The following is a 22,061-nucleotide window of genomic DNA, read 5'->3' as shown; positions in this document are numbered from 1 at the left end:
GCAGACCTCAAGCTGACCACTGATGACTACTCGGGCATCAAGTTATCAAATTCGAAAGGCGGTAACTAGTGCTGTGGCTACACCCCGTCCTCCAGCTTAGCTCCCAAGTGCAGTAAGACACCAAGGAACGCAACTCACAAGCCAAGCCTAGAATCACAATCAGAGGCTCAATATTTGAGAGCAGTACCAGCTGTCCAAGAATTCAGACTTAAGATCTAGCAGTGTAAAGCAAGTAATGCTGCACATGCGGGCAAAATATGAACTCCTTGCATGTATAATTCGAGCACACATCTAAACACTTATGTAACATGTTAGCAGCATGCCACACATGTAGGCTTGCACAAACAGCGGTTTTCTGGGTCAAACAGAATTCGAAGTAAACAGTCATTTTCTCGGAATGATTACGAAGTCCATATTCTGAATAATTTTGGCACATAAGTCAGTTTCAGCAGTCACACACAGCACAGCTAGCGACCATGCAGGCACTGGCGTGTGAGCCACAGGCTTATGCAAACGTGCGTACAGCCTTACTAGCGATCATGAAGTCAACAATGTGCCAGCAAAGCACAGTGGTCAAGGTTGCAATCGCGGCTCGACCATTTGTATCATCTGTAGTCGTAGGGCAGAGGGCTAAAGAGCAACTCTGCGCGGGCTTTTTGAACATTCCGAGTTCATAATCCCATCACATTCCCTAAAATCCTCTCTCTCTTGTAATAAAAGATGCTCTTAAATATATCAAGTGGAAGTATTTTAAAACTGCAGCAACAATGAAACCGAAACCAAAAGTAGGCTTCAGCCAACCTATGATGTCGCGACATATCAAGCTACCATATTTACTTACATAATGCTCCACTTTTTTTTGCGGAAAATTGATGATAAGTTGGGCGGTGCAATAATTATGCGGGGAAAATTTTCGAGTAAATGTTTTGGACCGCTAAAAGCATGTTTTAATTAGGTGTGAATCGGGATTCTTAGGCCAGCTATTGTAAATATAATCAAAACATTACTTTCAAGCAGACTTACCCTTGTTATAAAACTGCAGGGTCACCAAAAGCACAAATCGCTAATGCACTTTATTTGCCACACGCAGCCTCATCATCACTCCCCACGTTTCATGGTATAATGCTCACAACAGACCATACAGTTCTACTCTTCATCAGAGAGTTGACCCGAGTCCGTGTCGACACTGCAATCGCCGTCTCCAGTAGCGTACTACGCGGAACTCGTTGACGCCGAAGTGCCTACTGGCAGCGCAGATGCTATGCTGTAGCGCGTGTTCAAAAACTTTCAGCTTAAAAGCAGCTGTATAACTTGTATACCGCCCCATCGTGATGCGGCACCAAGAACATGATAGATGGTAGAACAAAGCAAGTAACGCGGACGGACGAAAGGAACAATGATGAGACGCGGAAACACCTTGCAAAATGGCGAAGACTACGAGTATCATGGAGCTAAAAAAAAAAAAAAAGAAAAAAAAAAAGAAAGAAGAGCATAACTTATGATGATGATGATCTAAGCTAGCACGCTAACACTGCCTGGTAGCGCGTGCACACAACGAGGCCAGCTAGGTTCAGTAGCGATCCAAAGATGGCACTTGTTACTACTAGCATACAACTCTCGCGGTGGTAATATTGGTGGTGCGATGATTATGAGGAAAAAAGAATTTTTATAGCAAAAAATTGCATGAAGAGATGATAAAAGTGAGATGGAAGGAATTTCAGAGCTTTTTCTTTCATTAAGCAACAAGACGTGTTCAGTAAGTGCCTATTTAACTACCAGACAGCATCTCCAGAACCTTGTCATCGCCAACAACTGATATAATAAAGACCCAGATATAGTAAATATTTTTGCTGGTCCCTGTGACTTTACTATAAAGGGGTTCTAATGTATTTGTTTTAAATTGTTTTTATAGAACTACTACTATTTGCTCTGAACCAGAAAATCATTTTATTTTGCAGACTCCTCCACAAGATTTCACTGCATTTCAAATCGCAATAAGCCAACAAGATGGTGTCGTCATTTGATTCTGTCACCAAAAAAAGGGCTGCATGACAACGCTGGAAAGGCATAATGAACAGACCCCACAAATAATAAACGATCCTAAAAAAAAGCAAAAAAAAAAAGGTTCACAGGACAATGCATTTCAACTAAGGGTGTGTAAATATTGAAATGTTCAAATATGAATCACATATAAATATGAAAAAAAAAAGAATGCCTTTTAATAACAACTCAAATATCAGATCATGAAGAAATAACGAAAAATTGAAAAAATGGCAAGCGTTGCTTCGGATTTCACATTGTACAGTCGAGTCCACTTATAACGATACCGGTTTTAACAATATATCGGTTACAACAATGAAAACCTGCTGTACCGTCCACTTTTGTATGTTTTCTATGGCAAAATAACCCGCTTACTACAATGCCCCCTTGCCACATTATCGGTTATAACAATGAAGTCTCGTTCTCGTGCCAAAAGGTAGTTGAATGCGAAATCCTTGAAAAAAAAAAATTCCAGCTGCTGCGCCCTCCCCGCCGCGCGCTCATAAAATAGAACCTGTTTTCTGGCCTTCTCCGCATTGTAAGCCCGCGCACCTTTCTCCCGCTGCCCTTCCACCCCTCGGAACACAAATGGACTGCGCCCATAGCTCTGCGCTGCGCCACCCTCCGAAACACAAGTGGACTTCGCCAACGCGCCAATAGCGCTAATCCGCTGATCTGCCCACTCACCCGCTCGCCCCTCATTTTGCGCAGTTCTGCAAACAGATTTGGTTGCTTGTGCAAGTTGATTGCGTCGAAGTCGTTCCTGGCCATGTGGTTTCTTAGTCTCATTTGAATCGCCGCCGAAACGTAAGATGGTTGATCCATCCGCTGATTATTGGACAACGTTGCCGGTGAAAAGAAAGCGCACGACTATCGATTTGGAGACAAGTGCAGTATCACGAAGGAGTATGCACTATCGCAACCGACGGTGTCGACGGTCATCCGCTCCTCTGAGAAGTTCGACAAAGAAAAGTCCTCGCTTGACAGTGGGCAAAAACACGTTCGACAAGGCGCCTGACGATGACAGCGACGATGACGCGGTAGGGCAGGCTGCCTCAACGTTGTTCTCGCAAGAGGCCCTGCAGTTGGTTTAGTCCCTCTGGGGCGTTGTTTTCGCAAGAGACCTTCCGCTGCACTACGTGGTGTACCTAGATGCCATGGAGAAGGATGTCGACACGCTTCGCGTGAGGCAAGCAAGGTTAACGGACATGGGGTTTTCTCGTGCAAGCCAGTGAGATGTACGTGGTAAGATGCTTGCGGCGATTTCACCTCAGGGGCCTGCGTGCTCCAATCTCCTCTGCTTTTAAATAAAAGTTTCGTCTTTCTCTCTCTCTTCATCCCAGCGTTACTTCGGGATTTCTCAAGCTGAGGGGCAGCCGTGGCAACCTTCTCGTATTCTTTACAAGACCCCTTTCGGGGCCACCAAAACGATGTCTCGGCGGAGCTCCCATGTCGCTTGCCATCCGTGACCCCTCTCTGCAGTTGTTATGCTTTTTTTTCGTGCAAACCATTTATAACAATTATCAATTAAAATAATGAAAATTTTGTGCCACTTGAATATTGTTATAAGTGGACTCGACTGTACTTGCAAATAAAATTAAACTAGAATTACACAGAAGTGCAAAACCTACTAATAAATACACTAATAAATAATAAATAAATAATAAATAAAATTCATACACTGGTCTTTTTACAGGAAGGTCCTGCATTAAAAAGGGTGCAGCTCCTATATGGCTGGTGAATACACTAAATTCTCATTAATTTGCGATTCAAGGGACCAAAGAAAATGTCTGAATTAACCTAAAGCTTGAAATATAAAATAGGCCAGAAGAAAAAAAAAATGGCCAAAAACACTTGCATCAAAGTAATTTTGTCTCACGAAAGCCTGCACGATGGTGTCCCCATTTGAGATGAAACCCAAGCGAGAACGACACTTGCTCTGTGCTTTGCTCTGTGCGCACTGCTGAGAAAGTTCCTCTTAAAAAATGACCCCTTCGCATTTTGAGAGTGCTTCGCTACACAGTGCGGCGACACTGCCGTGAATTAAAAAAACTTTCGGTATATTAGAAAATTCTCCCATTTTTTGAATGTGAATCAAATAACAAATATAATCGATTCATATCCAAAATTTTGAATATTGACACGCACTGCTACTCTGAAGACATCATCAGCTAAACGCAGTTCTTAACCTCAATAGTAGAGGAAAAAGGAGTTTCAAACTGAAAACGCAGGGAACAGGATTAGGTGCATCTTCTCAATAGCTGTTTCTAATGAGCTGAGGCAACAGGGGGATGCTGCAAATCACCAGAGAATATCCCAGGCATGCACAAAGGCAATGAGGCAAAGTGGTCACCTTCTGTGAGCAGGGTGAGCCGGACACCCAGTGTGGTGTCCCCTTCCCTGAGCACCTCCAGGTTCTCCAGGAAGCTCTGGTTCCCAAAGCAGCACAGCGGAAGGGGTGGGGGCCTGCGATGAAGGGACCCTTTCAGGTCATCGAAATCGAAAAGGGAGAGAACTACTGCTATGAATGTTCTCTACATGGTCAAACCTGTCAGGGGCACAGCACATCAATCTGGATAGCCTGGATCAAGCTTAAAACGCATTGCATATCTGCAGCCATGCTCATCCCGTTTCTAAACTTGCTTCTCAAGAATGCAAGCATGGAAAAAGCGTGCCCATATGCATGTGTTGATGAGAACCGCCCAAAAAAGCTGCCTTCATCACTGTGTTTTCCTGAGAAGAGTATGTTGCGGGGCCAGTTGGTTTGTGTCAGTCATCATGGAACCACAACACTTGCAGACTAGGACACAGAAAAAAGAAACGCACAAAACTGCAATTATCAGTGCAGCCGTGCGTGTGTCCTTCTCTGCAGACACTATGGTTCTACGATGAGGTCTTCCTGAAGCTCTCCCAACTCATTTTCAACTTCAGCCTGTTCATCTACACTGAAAAGCAAGCTGTGCAAGCTTCAAAAGGTGGCACAAGTCAAGTGTCTTTAAGGAGTTCATCACTCTCTGTGGCCAAAAAATCGGTCAAAAAATCAGATTTTCAACCTCAGCACTGACAGCGAAACTGCGTCAAAACAACCTGGAACGTCAACAGCCATGCCCCGACAAGTTTCCCTTCTGTCCCCGAAAATTTCCCCTTTTGCTGCGCGCTCATCGGGAGAGATCAGTGTTCTGATGGTCAAAACTGTCGCCTGCAGGGTATCAACGTCTTTCGGGTAAGATTACTTGCCACCGCCAGCGCACAAAGTCATGTTTCCCACTAAAAGACAGCGAGGGATCGACCTCAGCGTAGTCGACCTCGACTACTGATTTCTTTCCTAACTCTGCAAATACTGTTCACAGAAGGCTAGAATTTGCTGCACTGTTGCATTGGACCTTGTTTTAAAAAATTTATATGTTGAAATTTTTTTTGTTTTATTAGTGTGAAGAAACTGATGTTTTTGTGTGTATTTTATTTTAACTAAAATTTTTTTTCTGATAGCATTTTTTTTATCACTTACTTAATAACTTGATTATCACTAATGCCACTGTGAGAATTCCCTCCTCTACAATTTCATACCATACACTCCTGTACCAAGCAAGTTTTGCTAAAAAACAAAATTTTAATGACACCACATAAAAACCACTACTTTTCCCACAGACAGGAAATAGTTAACTGGAACTACTGCCCTAAAATAATTTCCTCAGCAGTGAGCTTTCAAACCTTTTGTATTGAAAGCACGACATCACCTTTCACAAAGTTAGCTTCCCCAATTTGCTGCTCCTACCATTCATGCAGCAGCATTCAAAATGGTAAAAAAATTCCACCTTCACTGAGCTTTTGTAAGCAGGAAAATTTGAAAGACAAATGAAGTGAAATTAGGTTTGGCTACCTAAAATTTATTTACACGCCAATTTTGTGGAGAAATTGTGACGAGTTTCAAAAAAATGTGCCCAGTGAACCTTTGGTGCAATTCTGCTAGCATGCTTCGCACTTTTCTCAGCCAACCCAACAAGCAACCTGACCAAGTCAACATTCGAAGCACTGTTAATGTCAGAGGCCACGCACCATAAGTGGAAGTCCACTTACAACGATACTAGATATAGCAATATATCGCTTATAACGATCAAATTCTTGAGATTTATCATTTTTCCCATTGCCCTTATGTAAAAATAAACCAGAAATAACGATCAATTACCGGCAGTACATCGGATACAACAATAGCTTTATCGCCGCGCGGTAGGTGTTACCAAGAAAATTTGACTAAAGTAACGTTTAATAAAAGGTCAAATATTAAGAAGACAATGACAAGAAAACTCGATATATGGGGTGAAAACGGAAGGAAATGAGCACTATCATCATCGCCATTGCCGATTCTGCATCTGTGGAAGATGGCGGCGACCATACTGACAGATGGCACGATAGCTCTTGAGATGAAACAGAAAGATTCATCGGGATTTTTGGCAGGGTTTCAAGGTTGGAAGCTTCGTGAAAAAATACTGACATTCGCACTCTACAATTTGATGATCATCAAGGCTGGGGATGTCCTGCAGTTCATCTAGTTGCTAATCAGTTTCATGCACGCAAAGATAAATTCCACCAAAATATGCCCTTCTGGAAACGATGCTTAAAGCGATTGTCAAGCTTTAGCTGCTGTTCAAGCGAGTGCGAATTTCCGACTTTTTTATGTTATTTTATGGCCATTGATGTATACTGTAATAAAGTGTTCAGTGCTCTTTACGATGATTACCGTTATTCAACCCGATTTACTCATCGCTAGTAAGTAGGAAAGCTTACATGTATGTAAAAATGTGTGGGTATGTTCTTTTCTTTTTTTGGTGGTCCAGATGTAATGGTGGTTGGTTGCAACGATCAGATTTTCAAGTTTCTCAATATCGCTATAAGTGGACTGCACCGTATGCTCAAGGACGTGTACTCCCACAATAGGTTTGCTGCAAATGGAATGATGCCTGCTTTCATGGGCCAAAAAGGCATGTGTTAGGGCAGCATAGGAAGTCACATAAGAAGTGCTGCACTACAAGGGCTCGAGAAATTTCACTGGTAAAAATATATGCTGCCCCATCCACACAAATATATGGTCAGCGACAAGAGAAATCCTACTGCTGCTACGCCTGCCAGATGGACATGTACAGGTGTACAGGGACCACAACATACTATGCAACAGGCAGGGTAGTTACAAGGTCACTTGCCCTGCTAGTGACACATGACTACGTATTACCCCACCACCTTCTTCAAAAACTCCGTGCAAAATTCTGGAAGTGCGCTTTGGTGTACGCCAGAGTGTAATAAAAACAGAAAGGCGAAGCTTTCAACAGAAGCGGAGGGAAGGTGACAGAATGATTATCATTAATGACACAGAGTACTGCAAAGATGAGACTCAGTACTATTTTCATGGCACTTTAAAATTGATCATGGATAATCTGATCAGATATTGTGCTTTTTTCCAACGGTCAGATTTATGAAAGTAAGCAATACTTGATGCTGCCGATCACATGAACTATTGGCTGATTCGAATATGAAGTGAATAACGAGCATGCTCAATTCACAACCTGAACTCCAAGCATTTGCGCAAGCTTATAAAACTGAAAACCCATAGTGAAGACTGTCCAAACAAGGACTTAATTAGCAGATCATGCACCTGAAACTGACCTGGTGTCAACAAGGCTGTTGCCATAGTAGATGGCCATGCGAGAAACCAGCGGTGAGCTCCCATTAGGCAGCTGGCCCGTGGGGGAGGAGCCCAAGGCTGTGTCCAACTTGCACTGCCCCAGAAGAGAGAAAAATGGCACAGGGACAGTGCAACATCACGCACTCAATCTAAGTTACGCACTAAGCCTTTTACAAAAATGTCATAAAGAACCTGCAACTGGTCTTATCCTGCACAATGAGCTAGCTAGAAGTTACCTAAGCGCAAACGATTAGTCCATCTCCAAGATTTTTGAAATGATAGGTTTCCTAAGCTGGCACACTTAATTACTCATTATGAAAGCTACATCATTTTTTCTATTTGGTTAGCCAAGGTGATGAAACCTAGCATATATTCTAATCAGAGGAAGCTAAGCCATCCCTGATAATGTAATCCAGGTTGGTGAGACAGGTCAAAATTTGACCCTTTAGCCCCGTACTCAAAGGGACAAGAAGTATTGTTCATCTTATTAGAACTGAAGAGTTTTTTTCAGGCTAGTTGGCTTGAATCTTGTAATGCCATGAAAGGGGTTATGCGCAAAAAAGATGACATGAAGAAAGATAGACACGAAAGGGTTTCTGCTTGTCTTTTCGTGCCTATGTTTCTTTGTGTCTCTTTTTTGCACATAACCTTTCGTGGCATTACAAGTCTTATAGAAGTTGGCTTTAAAAGAAATGTCCCTATAGAAGATGCAAAAGCATGCTAGGTGCATTCAAATATATGTTAAATAAAAGCAATCAGTGCTAATATAGGCTTACAGAGAGAAAATAACTCCAAATATATAGAATTCACTTCACCATACATGAAATGAGGTGAAGACAGAGAGCATGAAATGAGCTCGTACGTTCCTGCCTAGAAATGACATTGGTTTGGCTTTATTTGTTTCTCACTGCCTCATCTTCCTCACTGTATCTGCTATTTACATTTCCCTGATACAGTGAACTTTCGTTACTACAAACACCACATTAACCCATTTCTTAGGAATCCCCAGCAGATTTCCTATGTTTTCAATGTAAAACTATTTCATAATTATGAATTTCAAGATAACGAATGTTTCAGAACAACATACATATTTTATTTTTTCTTCTATAATCTAGAAACATCAGTACTACGAATTAAGCTAAAATTAACAGCACCACAACTCGCAACTCACGCGTGATACAGAAACCGCCGTTTCTGTGTGTATGGTCCATGGGCTGTAGCTATCATCATCAGCATATCTAGTGCCAGCTCCTAGCACAATCACAAAGCTGTGGTTCATTATGCAGTAGCCAGCAGGCCTAGGCCTAGCCGCCTGCCTTTTTTCTTCCTGTGTTGTGTGTTTTTCGCTGGTCGGTCGTTCGTGCCAATCGCACGTGCGGGACAGTATTTTTATTTTTTTATCGATGATGACCTTATTGCGAAATTTGTTCGAGTCGCGACGATGACTGCAGCCAACGAAGTGCCAAGAAGATAGGAATGTAGCTTTCATGCAAGAAATCGACGCAGAGAAAGAGTGAATCAGCCTCTGTAGACAGCTAGCATTGCCCCATCAACCGCCGTAATCTTGAAAGACTGAGATAAGATTTTCAAACTTCAGAGAGCACTGAAGATGAGGTCATATCGAACTCTGACATTTTTTGCACACGGATCCGTACTTTTACTGCTCAGTGCACCCACACACCCGATGAGGTGTTGTGCAAAGTGGAAGGTGTATGTACTGTAGTGGTCTAATGTAGTGCGTGGTCGTGTTTACTGCACGCGGCAGAAGAAAATAATTGATTTCTTCAAATAAATCAGCTCTGGAGTTAGTGCAACAGTTTCACTTCAGCCTTTGCTCGTCTACACATGTGCCTACTGCCAAGGTATGCCATTTTCATACCTAGGTTTGACCACTGGCTTATAATCGCAGAGTTTTCATTACAACAATATTTCAAAATAACAAACAATCTTTTGCAGTCCCACAGGATTCGTTATATCGAGATTTGACTGTAATGCATACTTCGATGCCATGTAAATAGAAAATGCGGCCTTGGAGCTCTTAAGCCTAAAATCAACCAGCAGAGAATGCACTTCGTGTGTACACACTTTTTAACCTATGGGGGAGGCAGTGGTGTGCAGCATGTTGTGCACGTGCTATGCTGAGACCTGACCATTGCCAGCATGAACGTGTGATGGTGCTGTGGCTTTGCTACAGTGACAAGTAAGTTCTCTCCACTCTTCCTGAACAAATGTACTCTCGTAAAACTGCTTCACCGCATTCCTCTGCGATTATGCGTGGAAGACGTTTCCTTGCACACAAGCATGTTATATATATATATTTTCTTAGCAGTGGAATGAGGATTCCCCGTGCGTGCCAGTCTGTGGAGTTTCTGTGGTTGAAATTTGCTGTGAAAGGTAATCTTAACCAAATGATACGCAAAAAAGTTCATTTTGAGATTTTTTTTTTCTTTTATTCTGAGAAGTATGGGGGGAAACCTATGAATGATCTCACAGCGTTCTTTTTATTCAAAAATTCATCTTAACTGAGTTCATCTTTACAGAAGTTTACTGTAGAGGAAGAGCATGGTGAGTGCTTTTGAGGTGCAAAGTGCATTGATATCGCCTAGTCCGTCCGTGTGAAATCCCAGGCAGTGTGACTTCAAAATCAACAGTGGACACAATCTCTCAAGGTTGTCTGTGCCAAACTTAGAGGCTGCTACCAGCATTAGAACGAAAGGTGACAAACTGAACTTTAAAACAAGTATTAAAGTGACACCATCTGCTGAACAGTATTATAATAAAGGCCCACGTGACCAGCAAGAGAAAGCAGTGTTTGTTTTTTGTTTCTTCTGACTGTCTGAGAGATTTTCCATCTTGCTTGTATTGCTGTAAGGACGTCATAGAAATGATGCAAGGCCAATGATGGTTCATGGGTGGTGCCAGTGGGGTGGAAACTAGCAGAAATATTTAAAGTAAAATTCCCAAGGGAAAAAAAAAAGAAACAGCAGTGCTTCTGAGAGGTACTTTCTTAGACTAGTGTAGCCCCATCTTCTCGCTTTTCTTTATATTATCTCTATAATATCTATTTATACTGCAATACAAACCTGCTGGCGCACAGCCGTGAACATTACAGCCTGACAAAATTAAATGACAAAGAAGTCTACAGACGACTACACAACAACTGTGAGCACAACAGCCATGCCCACCTTGGGATCAGCCAGGAAGGAGAAGGAGAGGCCCCGGAAGTGCAGCACAAACATCTGCTGACTGGCATCGTACTCTGCAAAATGGAAAACATATTCCTGCATCAGCAAACAGGTTCCAAACATGTCTACATCAGTATTCACAACAAGCCACCCGTAGGCCATTCACACTCAAGGAGCCCAGCATTAGGTGAGCCTGCCTTTCCCTTCTAGTTCAGAATTGCTTAACTCCGTGGCACACCACCGGGTATACACGTCCCTAGCCATTGGCCTTTTTGAAACTACTACTACAGTCCCATATTATAACAAGCGTGCAATATTGTCTCAATTAATTTTATGACATATGACACACATTAGGTGCCATTCCAGCCAAAGACAAGTTGCATTCCAACTGTCCTCTAAATCACAAGCCTTCGCATGATGCTGAACCACAACAGCATTTCAGCGCTTTCCTAACACAACGCACCTAGCCATAATACCCCCGGCTGCAGATTCCAATTTAAGGAAAGCGTCACAATGACCTGAGCAAGCATCTAGGAGCATATATCTCTTTGAAGATAGCAATTCTCATTCCCTACAAGCGTCACATGCGCAGCCTATATATCACTGTATCCTTCAGAGAAAAATTTAGACCATCTAGTTCTAGGCAGCTAAGTTACAACTTGTCTGTCCCAGCAATCAAATCACTCATTGTGGCCGCACGAAACTGCTGCTAACTGAAGGAGCACAGAAGAAAGCTCATACAGTACTCCACCTGGCAATCCCAGCCAAGAAAGAGGCCGAAAAACTACTCTCCAGGCATAAACAAAACTATTTCTTACACTAGCGACACACACATTATGAAATATTCATGTGCGCTAGTTATTTTCGAAAGCAGCATTATTTGGCACAGGGTGACCATGCTGCACTTTTGCACCCCCCCCCCCTCCCCCCTTTCCCTGCCGACCCCAGCACCACCTTTGTTTACAAGCATGACACTTGTCTACAAAACCAGTGCCATCATTGTTAAAATGTCAGCCAAATAAGCTGGCTCATGTCTTCTACCCTTACCATTTCATACTCTCCCAGATTTCCCGGCCTTTATGTCAGCTCTCAAAGAGTGGGAAATCGAAAAGCACTCCAAGAGTAGTGACACACTGGGCGAACCGGACAAATTTTTTTTTCAGCTTGCTGTGTGACGTCTGCTACAGCATGCTATAAGCAGCCGCATATTGACCAAAGCCATTTCAATCAGTGCTGCTGCTAAGCAAGTTACGCGACTGGCGATGAAAGCAGGGAAGGAGGAGATGCTACAAAGCAAAATGGCTGCCGTTTACCTCCCGGGTGGGTGGCACCAAAACAGTCGTCGATCTGCTGCCTGGTGGGCAGCACCTCGGGAGAGCAGAAGGTGCTCCCGCTGCACAACAAACAGGAAATGGCACATCACCACCACCACCTCCTTTGCATATGGACGGCCAACTGAAATTTTCGCATGTTTCACCCTAAACAAAAGCTCAAGGCGCACACTCCTTCAAGAGGGCTTACACACTGAACTCTTCACAATTCAAACTCATAGCAGACTAAAGGTATTTACAAATACTGCAGAGTTCCAATTAGGGGAACCTCTTCCAATACACTTTGCGTCAAAGGGTTCCCGAAAGGCAGTTAAGAGAGTGGCTATCAAATGCTTGCATTACGTGGATTACACAGAGCGCAGATCACCGAGCATTCGTGCCACGAGCAAGACCTCAAAAGCAAGCCGATAATTTACAGCACTTTTTAAAATTCTGGCTTTCGTGCCCGGTGGAGACCTTGGGCCAGATCCCGCGACGGTTCCGTTCGGGAACTGGTTCCTTTCGCCGCTCCTAATTGGTTGCTGCGTCACGTCCGGCGTGACCCCCAAAACTTCTGGAGGCGGCTCCACGTTTTTCGCCTACGTCACGGAGCGGCACGGGGCAGGGCCACCGCTCCGAAAGGAACTTTTTTGCCGGCCGGCGCAGGAACCGCGACGAGTTGGTCTGCTTCGAGATGGAACCGCTCTGCGCTCGCTGTGGCACCTCATGGCCGTAGTCGAGCGACGGCGCGCGCCGCGCAGCTGCTTGAGTACGGCTGTGGTATCCTTTCTTTTGTGTGTGCGTGTTTTTTTTTGGTCAGCGCTTTGCGGGTTTAGTAAACTGACGCAGTAAAAAAAAAAAAGAAAAACGAGACAACGCCTTCTACATGTTCTACAAGCGAAGTGGGGACGAAGGGGTATGCCGGGCTGCCGTCAGAAGCAAAGGTGCTCTACGCGCTTCGATCGCTACTTTGAGATCGGGAGCTCTCGGCCAACAGCAGTGCGACCATTTGAATCCGGCAGTCGTAGAGACAAATAATTCGCGTCCGTAAGTGCGGGCTGAGTTTTCCCTCCTTCTACATCAGCGGAAGGGGAGCAGACAGTGGCTGCCTGGGTCGAGTGCAGTCGGATTCCATATGTCATCGGCTGCGTCCTACATTGACAGCTATTCACGGAAAGGTCGCGCATACTCACAACGCTTGAGCGGCCGATAAGGCTACGGACGCTGCCCAGCTACATAGGCAGGCGCGGACGCGCCGGCGCGGTGCCGGTATCAAGCAGCTCGTTCGTACTCGCAACGGCGGCAGCAACTCCTCCGTCAAAGAGCTAGCGTGATTCGGACTGCATACTACGGGCGTTGTAGACATCGTTATTAGGATATTTGCCACTCTGTGCGGAAGGCAGAACTACAGTGGCCACTGTAGCAGAACTTACAAAAACTTCACAGCGAGCGAGAAAGCAGACGACGCCGCCGCGCGCGCAACACCATCTAGCGGCGAAGAAAGGTACTCATGAGCCAAGATAATTGCTTGGCAGTTGTTAACAGGATGCTTCTAAGAATATTTCAGTCTATTATTCACTAGTTTGCATTACTATGTAATTATTAGATTTATTTCGTGCTTAACACCACTTTGGTACAAGTATTTGGTACCAGAAAAAGCCACATGCTCGTGATGGACACGCCTACGATCTGGGGCCATCGCTGATTGGCCGCTGTCTTTCCCGTCTTCGCCGTGAGGTGGCACCCGCTGCCTTGCTGACGTCAAATTGACGTCATCTTGAAAGAGAACGGTTCCCGAAAGGAACCTCCGCTGGATACGGCCCCTTCAGTGCTGGCTTTCACCTGAGTCTCTGCATACATCACCCAGTGTATTCTTTGTGTTTTTTATTTATTTAGTACATACTGCAGACCCTTTTCAGGGTCCAAGCAGGACAGGCATATATTGTTAACAAAACTCAGAAGATACAGAATACAATCAAAAGAAACACGCATAAAAATAAACAGGCAAATTTTGCGAAACTATGACAGTGCCATAACATGGTTCCAATCGGATATTGTCTGCAGAAAAAATGAATATTTAAAACAACCAGTCTTCGCAAAATACGGCGTCAATGAGTGAATGTGATGATGTCGGGTATGCCATGTGGATAAAGGGGATATACCCAAGCTGGGGTACAAGTTGAGAGGGAAGACGTGAAGACCATTTTTCATCACCATTATATCAGGTGCTACATTACCTGCATTTAGAAATTTTGCGGGAAAATAATTGGCAATTCAATATCTATCAGTATCGTCAGCATATACTGCCTTCAGTGGACGCCTTTTGAGAGATCCTTGAATTGAGAATAAACTAGAGTTTGAGATAGGCAAGTATACACAGAACAATCACTGGCCTTAGTGGGCACAGCCACCTAAGTAAAAGCAGTGGACGAGCAAGCACCTCAACACTGCCAAAGTTGGTGGTGTTCACTGATGAGCTGCACATACCTGCACATTCCTGCACTTAGAATGTCATACCCAAAAGGCAGCAAGCCTGGGAAACTAGAAATTTAATCAAAAATCAGTTCACTTTCTGATTGAAGGAGGCAGATATGTAAAATTTCCGGCAAATTAGAAATTGCACTCTGTGCTCAACAGGTCACTCACCTTCAATACATGTGTCGAATAATTCTTAAAATCTACAAAAGTCTACAACTTCAAATGCTCCCTATATCACACGAGTTAGGTAAAAAGAGAGGTTTGAGGATTTCGTCTGCAGTTTCATGGTTTTCAACGCTATTTATTCTTTGTTGAACAGGATAAAAAAAAATGAATAGTTTCAACACCACACAGAACATGCCACAAGCACAACCTTAACTACCAATGCAAGCATAGGATGACTGCTTCTCATATCCCAGCAGCCCAGCCATGCGAGAGAGTGGACACAGCTAGCATGAAGGTATGATTGACTATGATGACAATGATGGTAATTATTAGCCATCATAACATGGTGCTGACACTGCACGGTAGCTGCAACCAACACAACCTTTTGTATAGCTCATTATGGCTTAAGCATAAAGAAAACTGTGATTACTTTTCCGACCTAATGGCTCCTGGGCTAATGCAACCCACTTCCATGACAATTTGGCAGTTATCACTGTCACTGGCCTAAAGTGACACTACATTCAAACTAACACAGGTCCCGATCCAGTAGCAGTGGGCAGAGAATAAAAAATGGTATGAAATACAGCTTTTGTATCATAGCATCCTGGCTCAGTTCACAAGCCCAGAACACGTCACATAAAAAATACACCTACATGTCTAGACCCCCAAGTATTCTGGGAGAAAAAAGATAGCTGGTACAATGGCTACTCTCAGTGCAGTGTCTGATGCAACCGAGCCGACAGCAGGCTGTGCTGACCAGTCCAAGGTCTGCAAAAGTTTGCTTGGTTCCAAGGTAAATTGAAATACCCAATACGTTCCCCAGACAACTTAAAAATTGTTTAAATTATTTTGCCAGGACTTTCCTCTCAAGCTTTATGCCCCATAAAAGGTACTTGTTTTTACTGCTTCATTTAACGAACGGAAGCCTAGATTTAACGAGCAGCCAAAGTCTCTGTAACACACACGAATGAGAAGCTATATATGCAACAAGCTGGTCTGCATTATATTCTAAGTTATTTTTCTTTTAAATTTCAATTTATTTCTTCGGAAACAAAATTGTACAAAAGCGGATGACGAAAGCTGCTAGTTTGGGCCTTCGCAATAAATGTACAAAATAGCGTACCCAGGCATCAGTATCAAAAATTTGATACACCTTTACAGTGATAAAGATTTCTACGATAATAAGAGCTTGCAATTGAGGAATGCATCATGCGATAAAATGAGCATTTCTTTCAAAACACAAATTTTGCATTACACAGCACGTGTTTACATGTGTTTTGAATGCCACAAGCTACTATGATGTGAAATTCAAAATCAAGTCCTGAGCCCTAAATTGATATTTCCACCAATAAAATGTTACGGTTGGTAGCACTGCAGTTTGATGATCCTGGAAATGAAAATGATTCGCCAAAAGTATGCACCGGTAATGCACTGGGTGGCTGGTTCGCGCGATGTGTAGGTTAGAAAGAATGAACTTCTATTAACACTTACAACTTGTGTATAGGTCACCCTGGACGATGTGGACTCAAAGGAGGTTCAAAATATGTGAGAACTGTGCTGAGTTGCAATCAGCTAAAGCCTTTTGTATAGATTTAACATTTATGGAACTAAAGCAGTCCTTCAATTAAACCAGCAGTATAGTTTCAGCAAGTTCAAAATGATAGTCTACTGCACACATGAAATCCCATCCTCGGCAATCATCAAAATAAAAAAAAATAAAATAAAGAGAGAACAGCACAGCCAGTACTCACCAGTAGGTCAACTTGACCTTGGACATGTCAGTGACCTCGATAACCTTCAGCCTCTGCGAGCTTGAGTCAAAGCTGAGCCGAATGCCATCTTCAGAGAGCAGGATCACCAGATCACTCTCTAGGGGACACTGCACAAAACATGGCCAAAACATGCTGCCTTTTGCTGCTTTGTTTGCAATGCCACGAAAGATAATAACGGCTTGTATACGTTATTTAAGGGGGGTTCATACAATACCTCAAATTTGATTTTCGATGACATGAGTTGAAATGTCGTAAACAATATTTTATAAAGTTGGCAATACAGCACATAGATTCAGACGCATCACAGCCAGACATTGGGCAGATTTTTAGCACAGTACACAAGCTTAACTGCAAACTTAGATGTTGTTTATGATCAATAAAATGTCCTTCATTTGAAACGTCCACAAGGGTTTTAAATCATACACACATATCACATCTTGTGGAGCACAAGACTATGTGCTAACAGCACCCATTTTCTTTGCTCTCACGGACTACGCATGGCCTCAGCTTATGACCTTGGCCATGTGCAAATGCTATAGAGTGCTGCAGAGTGCACTCGAAATGTCCAGTGAGATGTTTTCCATGCCCACACTATCATCCCTACAGCATTTGTTTTGTTTACTTGAACACTATCAATTCCTTGCCAGTGCCCTACCACTAGGCCACACAAAACGAATGCAGAATTCAATTTAACCAACCTGAAACAATAAAACTTGTTGCTGGGCTAATTGGTGATACATTCTTAGAATAAAAGGTAGCACAAAAGGACGAGGATGGAGGAAGGGACACAAACACAAACGCTTCACACAAACTTCCTCTGTCCTCGTCATTTTGCGCTACCTTTTATTCTAAGAAAAAAATCTGAAACAATCTGCTCAATTCTATCATTCTCCAATGATCGAGGTACAATCCTACTCAATGCATCATCAACTGTAGTCGCCAACAGTAAGCTCAAAGCACAAAATGACACTGATAAGCATCGTGCACAGATAATTAACCAAGGTGACAGTGCATAAAAAAAGGTAAAAAAGAAAGCAAAACAACTGGCTTAGATGGGAGCACCAGAAGCATATAACAAAGGAGCAATATAATAAAATGCATAAACAACTTCTTAATTTTTTTCAACTTAAAAACGGTACAATTATTCCTCGCTGCTGAGAATGCATTAGATAGAATCTTGGCTAACGAGTACACAAGATGCCCACAAGCAAATGATTGCAAACAATGTTTAATACAGATTGACAATTACTCCGCCAGACAGAGTAGTGTCCCAAAGCAGTGCTGCCTCTGCCAGGAAAAAAATCCACTAGTGTCTAAACTTATACACAGCCTGATGAGACAACTAATGGTTTTCTTGTTTTCGTGTTTATCTTTGAAGCCCTGCCCATCATCCCTCTTCAGAACCCACCTGCTCATTGTAGATTATCTGGACACCCTTGATAATGCGGAACTGCTGCTGAAGAATGTGAACCACTTGGCTGAATGCCATGCCTGCAACAGGAAAACAATCAATGTGGTCATACCGCTACACGGCAAATAAGTGAGGCCCAAAATTACTGCGGGTGGGGCTAGCCAGTTTTATTGTGGTATGGCTAGGACAGGAATGCAGAAAGAAGCACTGCCGATATCATCAGTGGTTCTCTATTCTCTTTGTCCATTTTAGCACTGATTTCACATAGTTATGATGCTGATGAGTCCATTCTCATAGCAGCAATCAACAGGTTCATGCATAAAAGCACAAAACAAGTACCTAGAAAAAATAATGAAAAAATGTGCCTCTAGCACCTTCTTGAACTTGAATACATTCCCAAGGCAAGATTATTCATCCAGTGGGTGCAATCATGCTAAACATGGCGATTGTGCGTAATCACCAGAAACACAGCCAGATGCTTCTGCACTTCCTAGCATCTATATGAGTGGAGATAATTTCATGTGGTCAAGCATTCCATAAATGGTGGCTGGATTCCAAATAGGCAGAGCAATGTGAGGATACCAGTACACATTCATCTGGATCAGAGAACAAACCGTCAAAGTCTTCCACATTTAGCACTTCCCTTCTCCCCTTATAATCATGTTCCAAAAAGTGTGTTAAACATGCCACTACAAGAATTAGGGGTACACAATTTCACAGGCCCCTGACGATTGTCACGTAAAAAGCTTCGGATGTTTTGGAAACGGCATAGCGTAACTATTCACAAACCAATTCTCCCTCTCTTACGCTAAGTTTCGTGGCCCGATGACATGCAATCAAACTACGGAATACATCACGTTTCCTGTAAGAATTCGAATGCAATGATTTTTTCTCCAGAAGCATCAACAGGAGTCTGTTGCTGCCACTGCCTGACCTGTCTGCAACAAGCCCGTTGGTATTCTTAATAGGAGGTGCAGGTAGGGGTAGCTGAAGAAGATGGCTCCTTATAGCCAATCCAAGCACTTTCTGCCTGATGGAGTTGCCTCTGCTGGCAAATACTCGCTATACTAGATGGACATGTCATTGAGCAAAACCTTGACGAAACTATGAAAGGATAACCTTCACCAGTGTTAATTTGCTGCCATCAAAACAGCATGCACAGTGATGCAGACAGCTCAATGGATGGGTCAGCTCTGAGTTGCCTACTCAGCCCTAAGCAGCAGATAAACTATGCCATCTTTGTAAGCAGTCTTGCCTGTTAAACTGCAAAAACCGAGCGTCCACACTGGCAAGGAGTTAGACTGATGACATGTCTCACATTTTCATGCACCACACACAGCATAAAAAATGAAAGCAAAACAATATAAGTGGGCCTTCGTTTTTAGTTAGCCACAGAATTCCAAGAAACCACAAAATGACCTTAACAACGATGTCAGAAACAGCTGGGTTGAGAAACCACCAGAGAGGACCTTTCAATGCCAGTAAGAGAGGGAAATATTCATGTCAGGGACTTCCATGAAAGGCGAAAGGCATATGCAAATGAGGCAATGCTGAGTTCGCATCATAATGCAATGCAAATGCTAATAATTATAGGCAGGAATGAATGGGTCCAAAGGAATAGAGGTCTCGCCATGGAAGCACACTCGTCAGCGCCGATGGCTGGTGCGAGCGCACCCCGAACGAGCAAATAAAGATAACGACAGCGGCCGGGCACGTGACGCTAGACAGCTAAAGTGAAAGTGCGAGAATGACGGCAGCACCCATATGCAGCGTCCCGTGGGGCACTCCTGTCGCCTTGACGCGCAGTGGCGGCGGTAGAGACGCATCTTCGGTGACGACGCTGCGGAGCATGGCGATGCTTTGGGCGGTGATCGCACCTGGCCGTACGGACGGAAACCGACCCGCCAGTGGGCCGAGCAATTGACGTCCGTCTCCTTACCACCCCGAGACATGGGACGTGCGATCGCCGAGTGTCAACGGCAGCTGTCTCCGCTCGCCTCCCTTCCTCTCCGCGCAGTGACGTGTTTCGGAGCGCGCACGAACAGCTGTTTTCCGTGCCGCTCGCGACGGCGTTTCCAATGTCGACGAAGGCTCGTCGCTATCGGCTGTGACGTAACCACGCACACACGCTACAGGCTGTTGCTGCAGGTCCGACCACCGACCGCGCTCGCTCGTCGTCTAGCGCAGGTCTCGGTTCCCCCACGCATCGCACGAAAGCGCCCGTAGGAGAACCGTGCGCGCGATAGCAGTGAGAACAGCGCAGCTCGCCGACAGCTTCTTTCTCTTACGGTCAGCTGGAGCTGCTAGCGATTGACTCACACACTCCGCCCAAGTTTTTCTGCGAGGGGAACGAGAACCTGGCCAGCGCTTCATGTGAAGCACGCAAGGTCGACCACTCGGTCGCCGACGGGCGCGATTTCGCCGGAGAAAATAAGGCCCCCTGGCCAGACAGCCAGCTGAGGGAAGGCGCAAAACAAAACAAAGAATGCACAAGCAAGACACCCTTGCATCCCTCGCGCGTCGTCCGCGGACGATTCATCTGGGCGTGAACAGCGCGAGTAGATTTCAAGCTAGCGTTCAGCCGTTCACGGATGCGGAGACCACGCGCCGTGAAAACGCGTGTAGCACCCTCGCCAGGGCGTGTTTGCAGCAACACCACCAGTTTTTCAGCAAACAGATTCGAGCTGGTCAAGCATCAACGTATGGATTCCGAGAAAAATGTGCTCGCGTATGCGATGCTCACTACGCCGTAGACTTTTCTCACTTCGACGAGGGGTAGGCGCGCGCACACTGGAAAGACACAGAGCAGACGACGGAGAGAAAGGCACACCAGAGTTACACAAACCCCACACACGCACAAATGGGGGCTACCCGAGTCCTTTGGGACTGTGACGAAGGGGCACGGATCACGAAGTCCGGCGACGGTCGAAGTACTCACCGAGCACCAGCTCCCAGCTTTCGTTGCCTAACGACTTCTCGGGAACGACGTCGAGCTCGAGCATGACGATGCCGTGTACTCCGACGCTGCTTTCGTGTGGTGCAAGTGCACGCGATCCTCTAGAACTGCATCGGCTGACGCTGTGCGACGGCAAGGATCGGAGGAAGGAGGTGAAAGAACTGAAAACAAAGCAGCGATTCCAGAGCTGTTCACTCTTTGTCCGCGCTATGAGTCGCCATGTTGGCTCGACTTTTGTTGTTGTCTTTCGGAGCTTGTCAGCTGGCTGGACCTGGCTCGCTCAGCTGCTGCGGCAGTGTCGCTGGTTTATTTCCGCTCCTTTGAGACCGCGTCGCCAGGGGGCAACAATGTTGCGTCATAGTGACGTTACACCTCCGTATGTCCATTTAGGCGCTCTGCTTGGTGGCGCGACCTAGCGAGCACGCTATCCTACCAACGTTTTCAGATGAGCTTCATCTATGTTGACGAAGAGTCGGTAGTCAGTGATATTATTTGAACAGTCACAGACGTTCTAATATATTTGAAAAAAAAAAAAATAATAAAAAAAGAACGGGACTCAATTGTGCAGCGTTCTTCAGTGCGTGTCAGCGCACTGGCACACAGTTTCAGAAATTCCCTGCGTTCTCTGACGATCGGTACCTGACAATTTGATGCATTTCCAGCCTCCGCAGAACGGGATGAAAATTATTCTCTTCGCCGTTTTAGTAGCAGACTTCTCTCCTAGTAGTAATATCCTATCCTTATAGTTGCTTAAGGCGTGGAACATCTGGGCAGCTCTTGATCTCCTACTTGCGTATGCTATAGAAACGTCGGTTTGCATATATAAATAATTAGCTCCTATAGACGTGACAGCTGAGGGGTCTTGGAGAAAAACAAAACTGCAGTATTAGAACCCTTTTGTAACAATGTACTAAAATATAGCTATTTCACTGCTCTTTTGAAAAGGTGCTTAATATTTAGTTAGGTGCAACACATGAAAAGAAGACTATTTCAGTGTTACATTCCTGAAAAAGGACACGAAATGTTGAAAAAGAGCTATAGTAGAGAAAAAAAGATTGTTCATGTTT

General features: G+C 44.3%; 1 protein-coding gene across 2 annotated transcripts in view; it reads right to left on the bottom strand.

The window, feature by feature from the left end:
- LOC146193417 (phagosome assembly factor 1) overlaps positions 1 to 21,309 on the bottom strand; it is a 54,738-nt gene extending 33,429 nt beyond the window's left edge. Inside the window, exons 1-7 of one of the 2 annotated variants that reach the window (XM_084602751.1) lie at positions 20,977 to 21,309; positions 18,036 to 18,118; positions 16,607 to 16,734; positions 12,216 to 12,295; positions 10,903 to 10,976; positions 7,699 to 7,811; positions 4,394 to 4,506 (exon numbers count right to left, since the gene is read on the bottom strand). In XM_084602751.1, the coding sequence (XP_084458877.1) occupies positions 4,394 to 4,506; positions 7,699 to 7,811; positions 10,903 to 10,976; positions 12,216 to 12,295; positions 16,607 to 16,734; positions 18,036 to 18,118; positions 20,977 to 21,040 (655 nt within the window). In that variant the 5' untranslated portion in view covers positions 21,041 to 21,309. Of the gene's footprint in view, positions 1 to 4,393; positions 4,507 to 7,698; positions 7,812 to 10,902; positions 10,977 to 12,215; positions 12,296 to 16,606; positions 16,735 to 18,035; positions 18,119 to 19,798; positions 20,393 to 20,976 lie in introns of those variants that run through there. The other variant, XM_084602750.1, reaches the window with a different exon arrangement.
- Between the last annotated feature and the right edge of the window lie 752 nt (positions 21,310 to 22,061).

Source organism: Amblyomma maculatum, chromosome 4 (genome assembly GCF_055883805.1).
Source record: "Amblyomma maculatum isolate TAMU_Amacu chromosome 4, ASM5588380v1, whole genome shotgun sequence".
NCBI lineage: Eukaryota > Metazoa > Arthropoda > Arachnida > Ixodida > Ixodidae > Amblyomma > Amblyomma maculatum.
The sequence above is the reverse complement of the archived record's forward strand: the minus strand, read 5'-3'. Positions and strand labels throughout refer to the sequence as shown.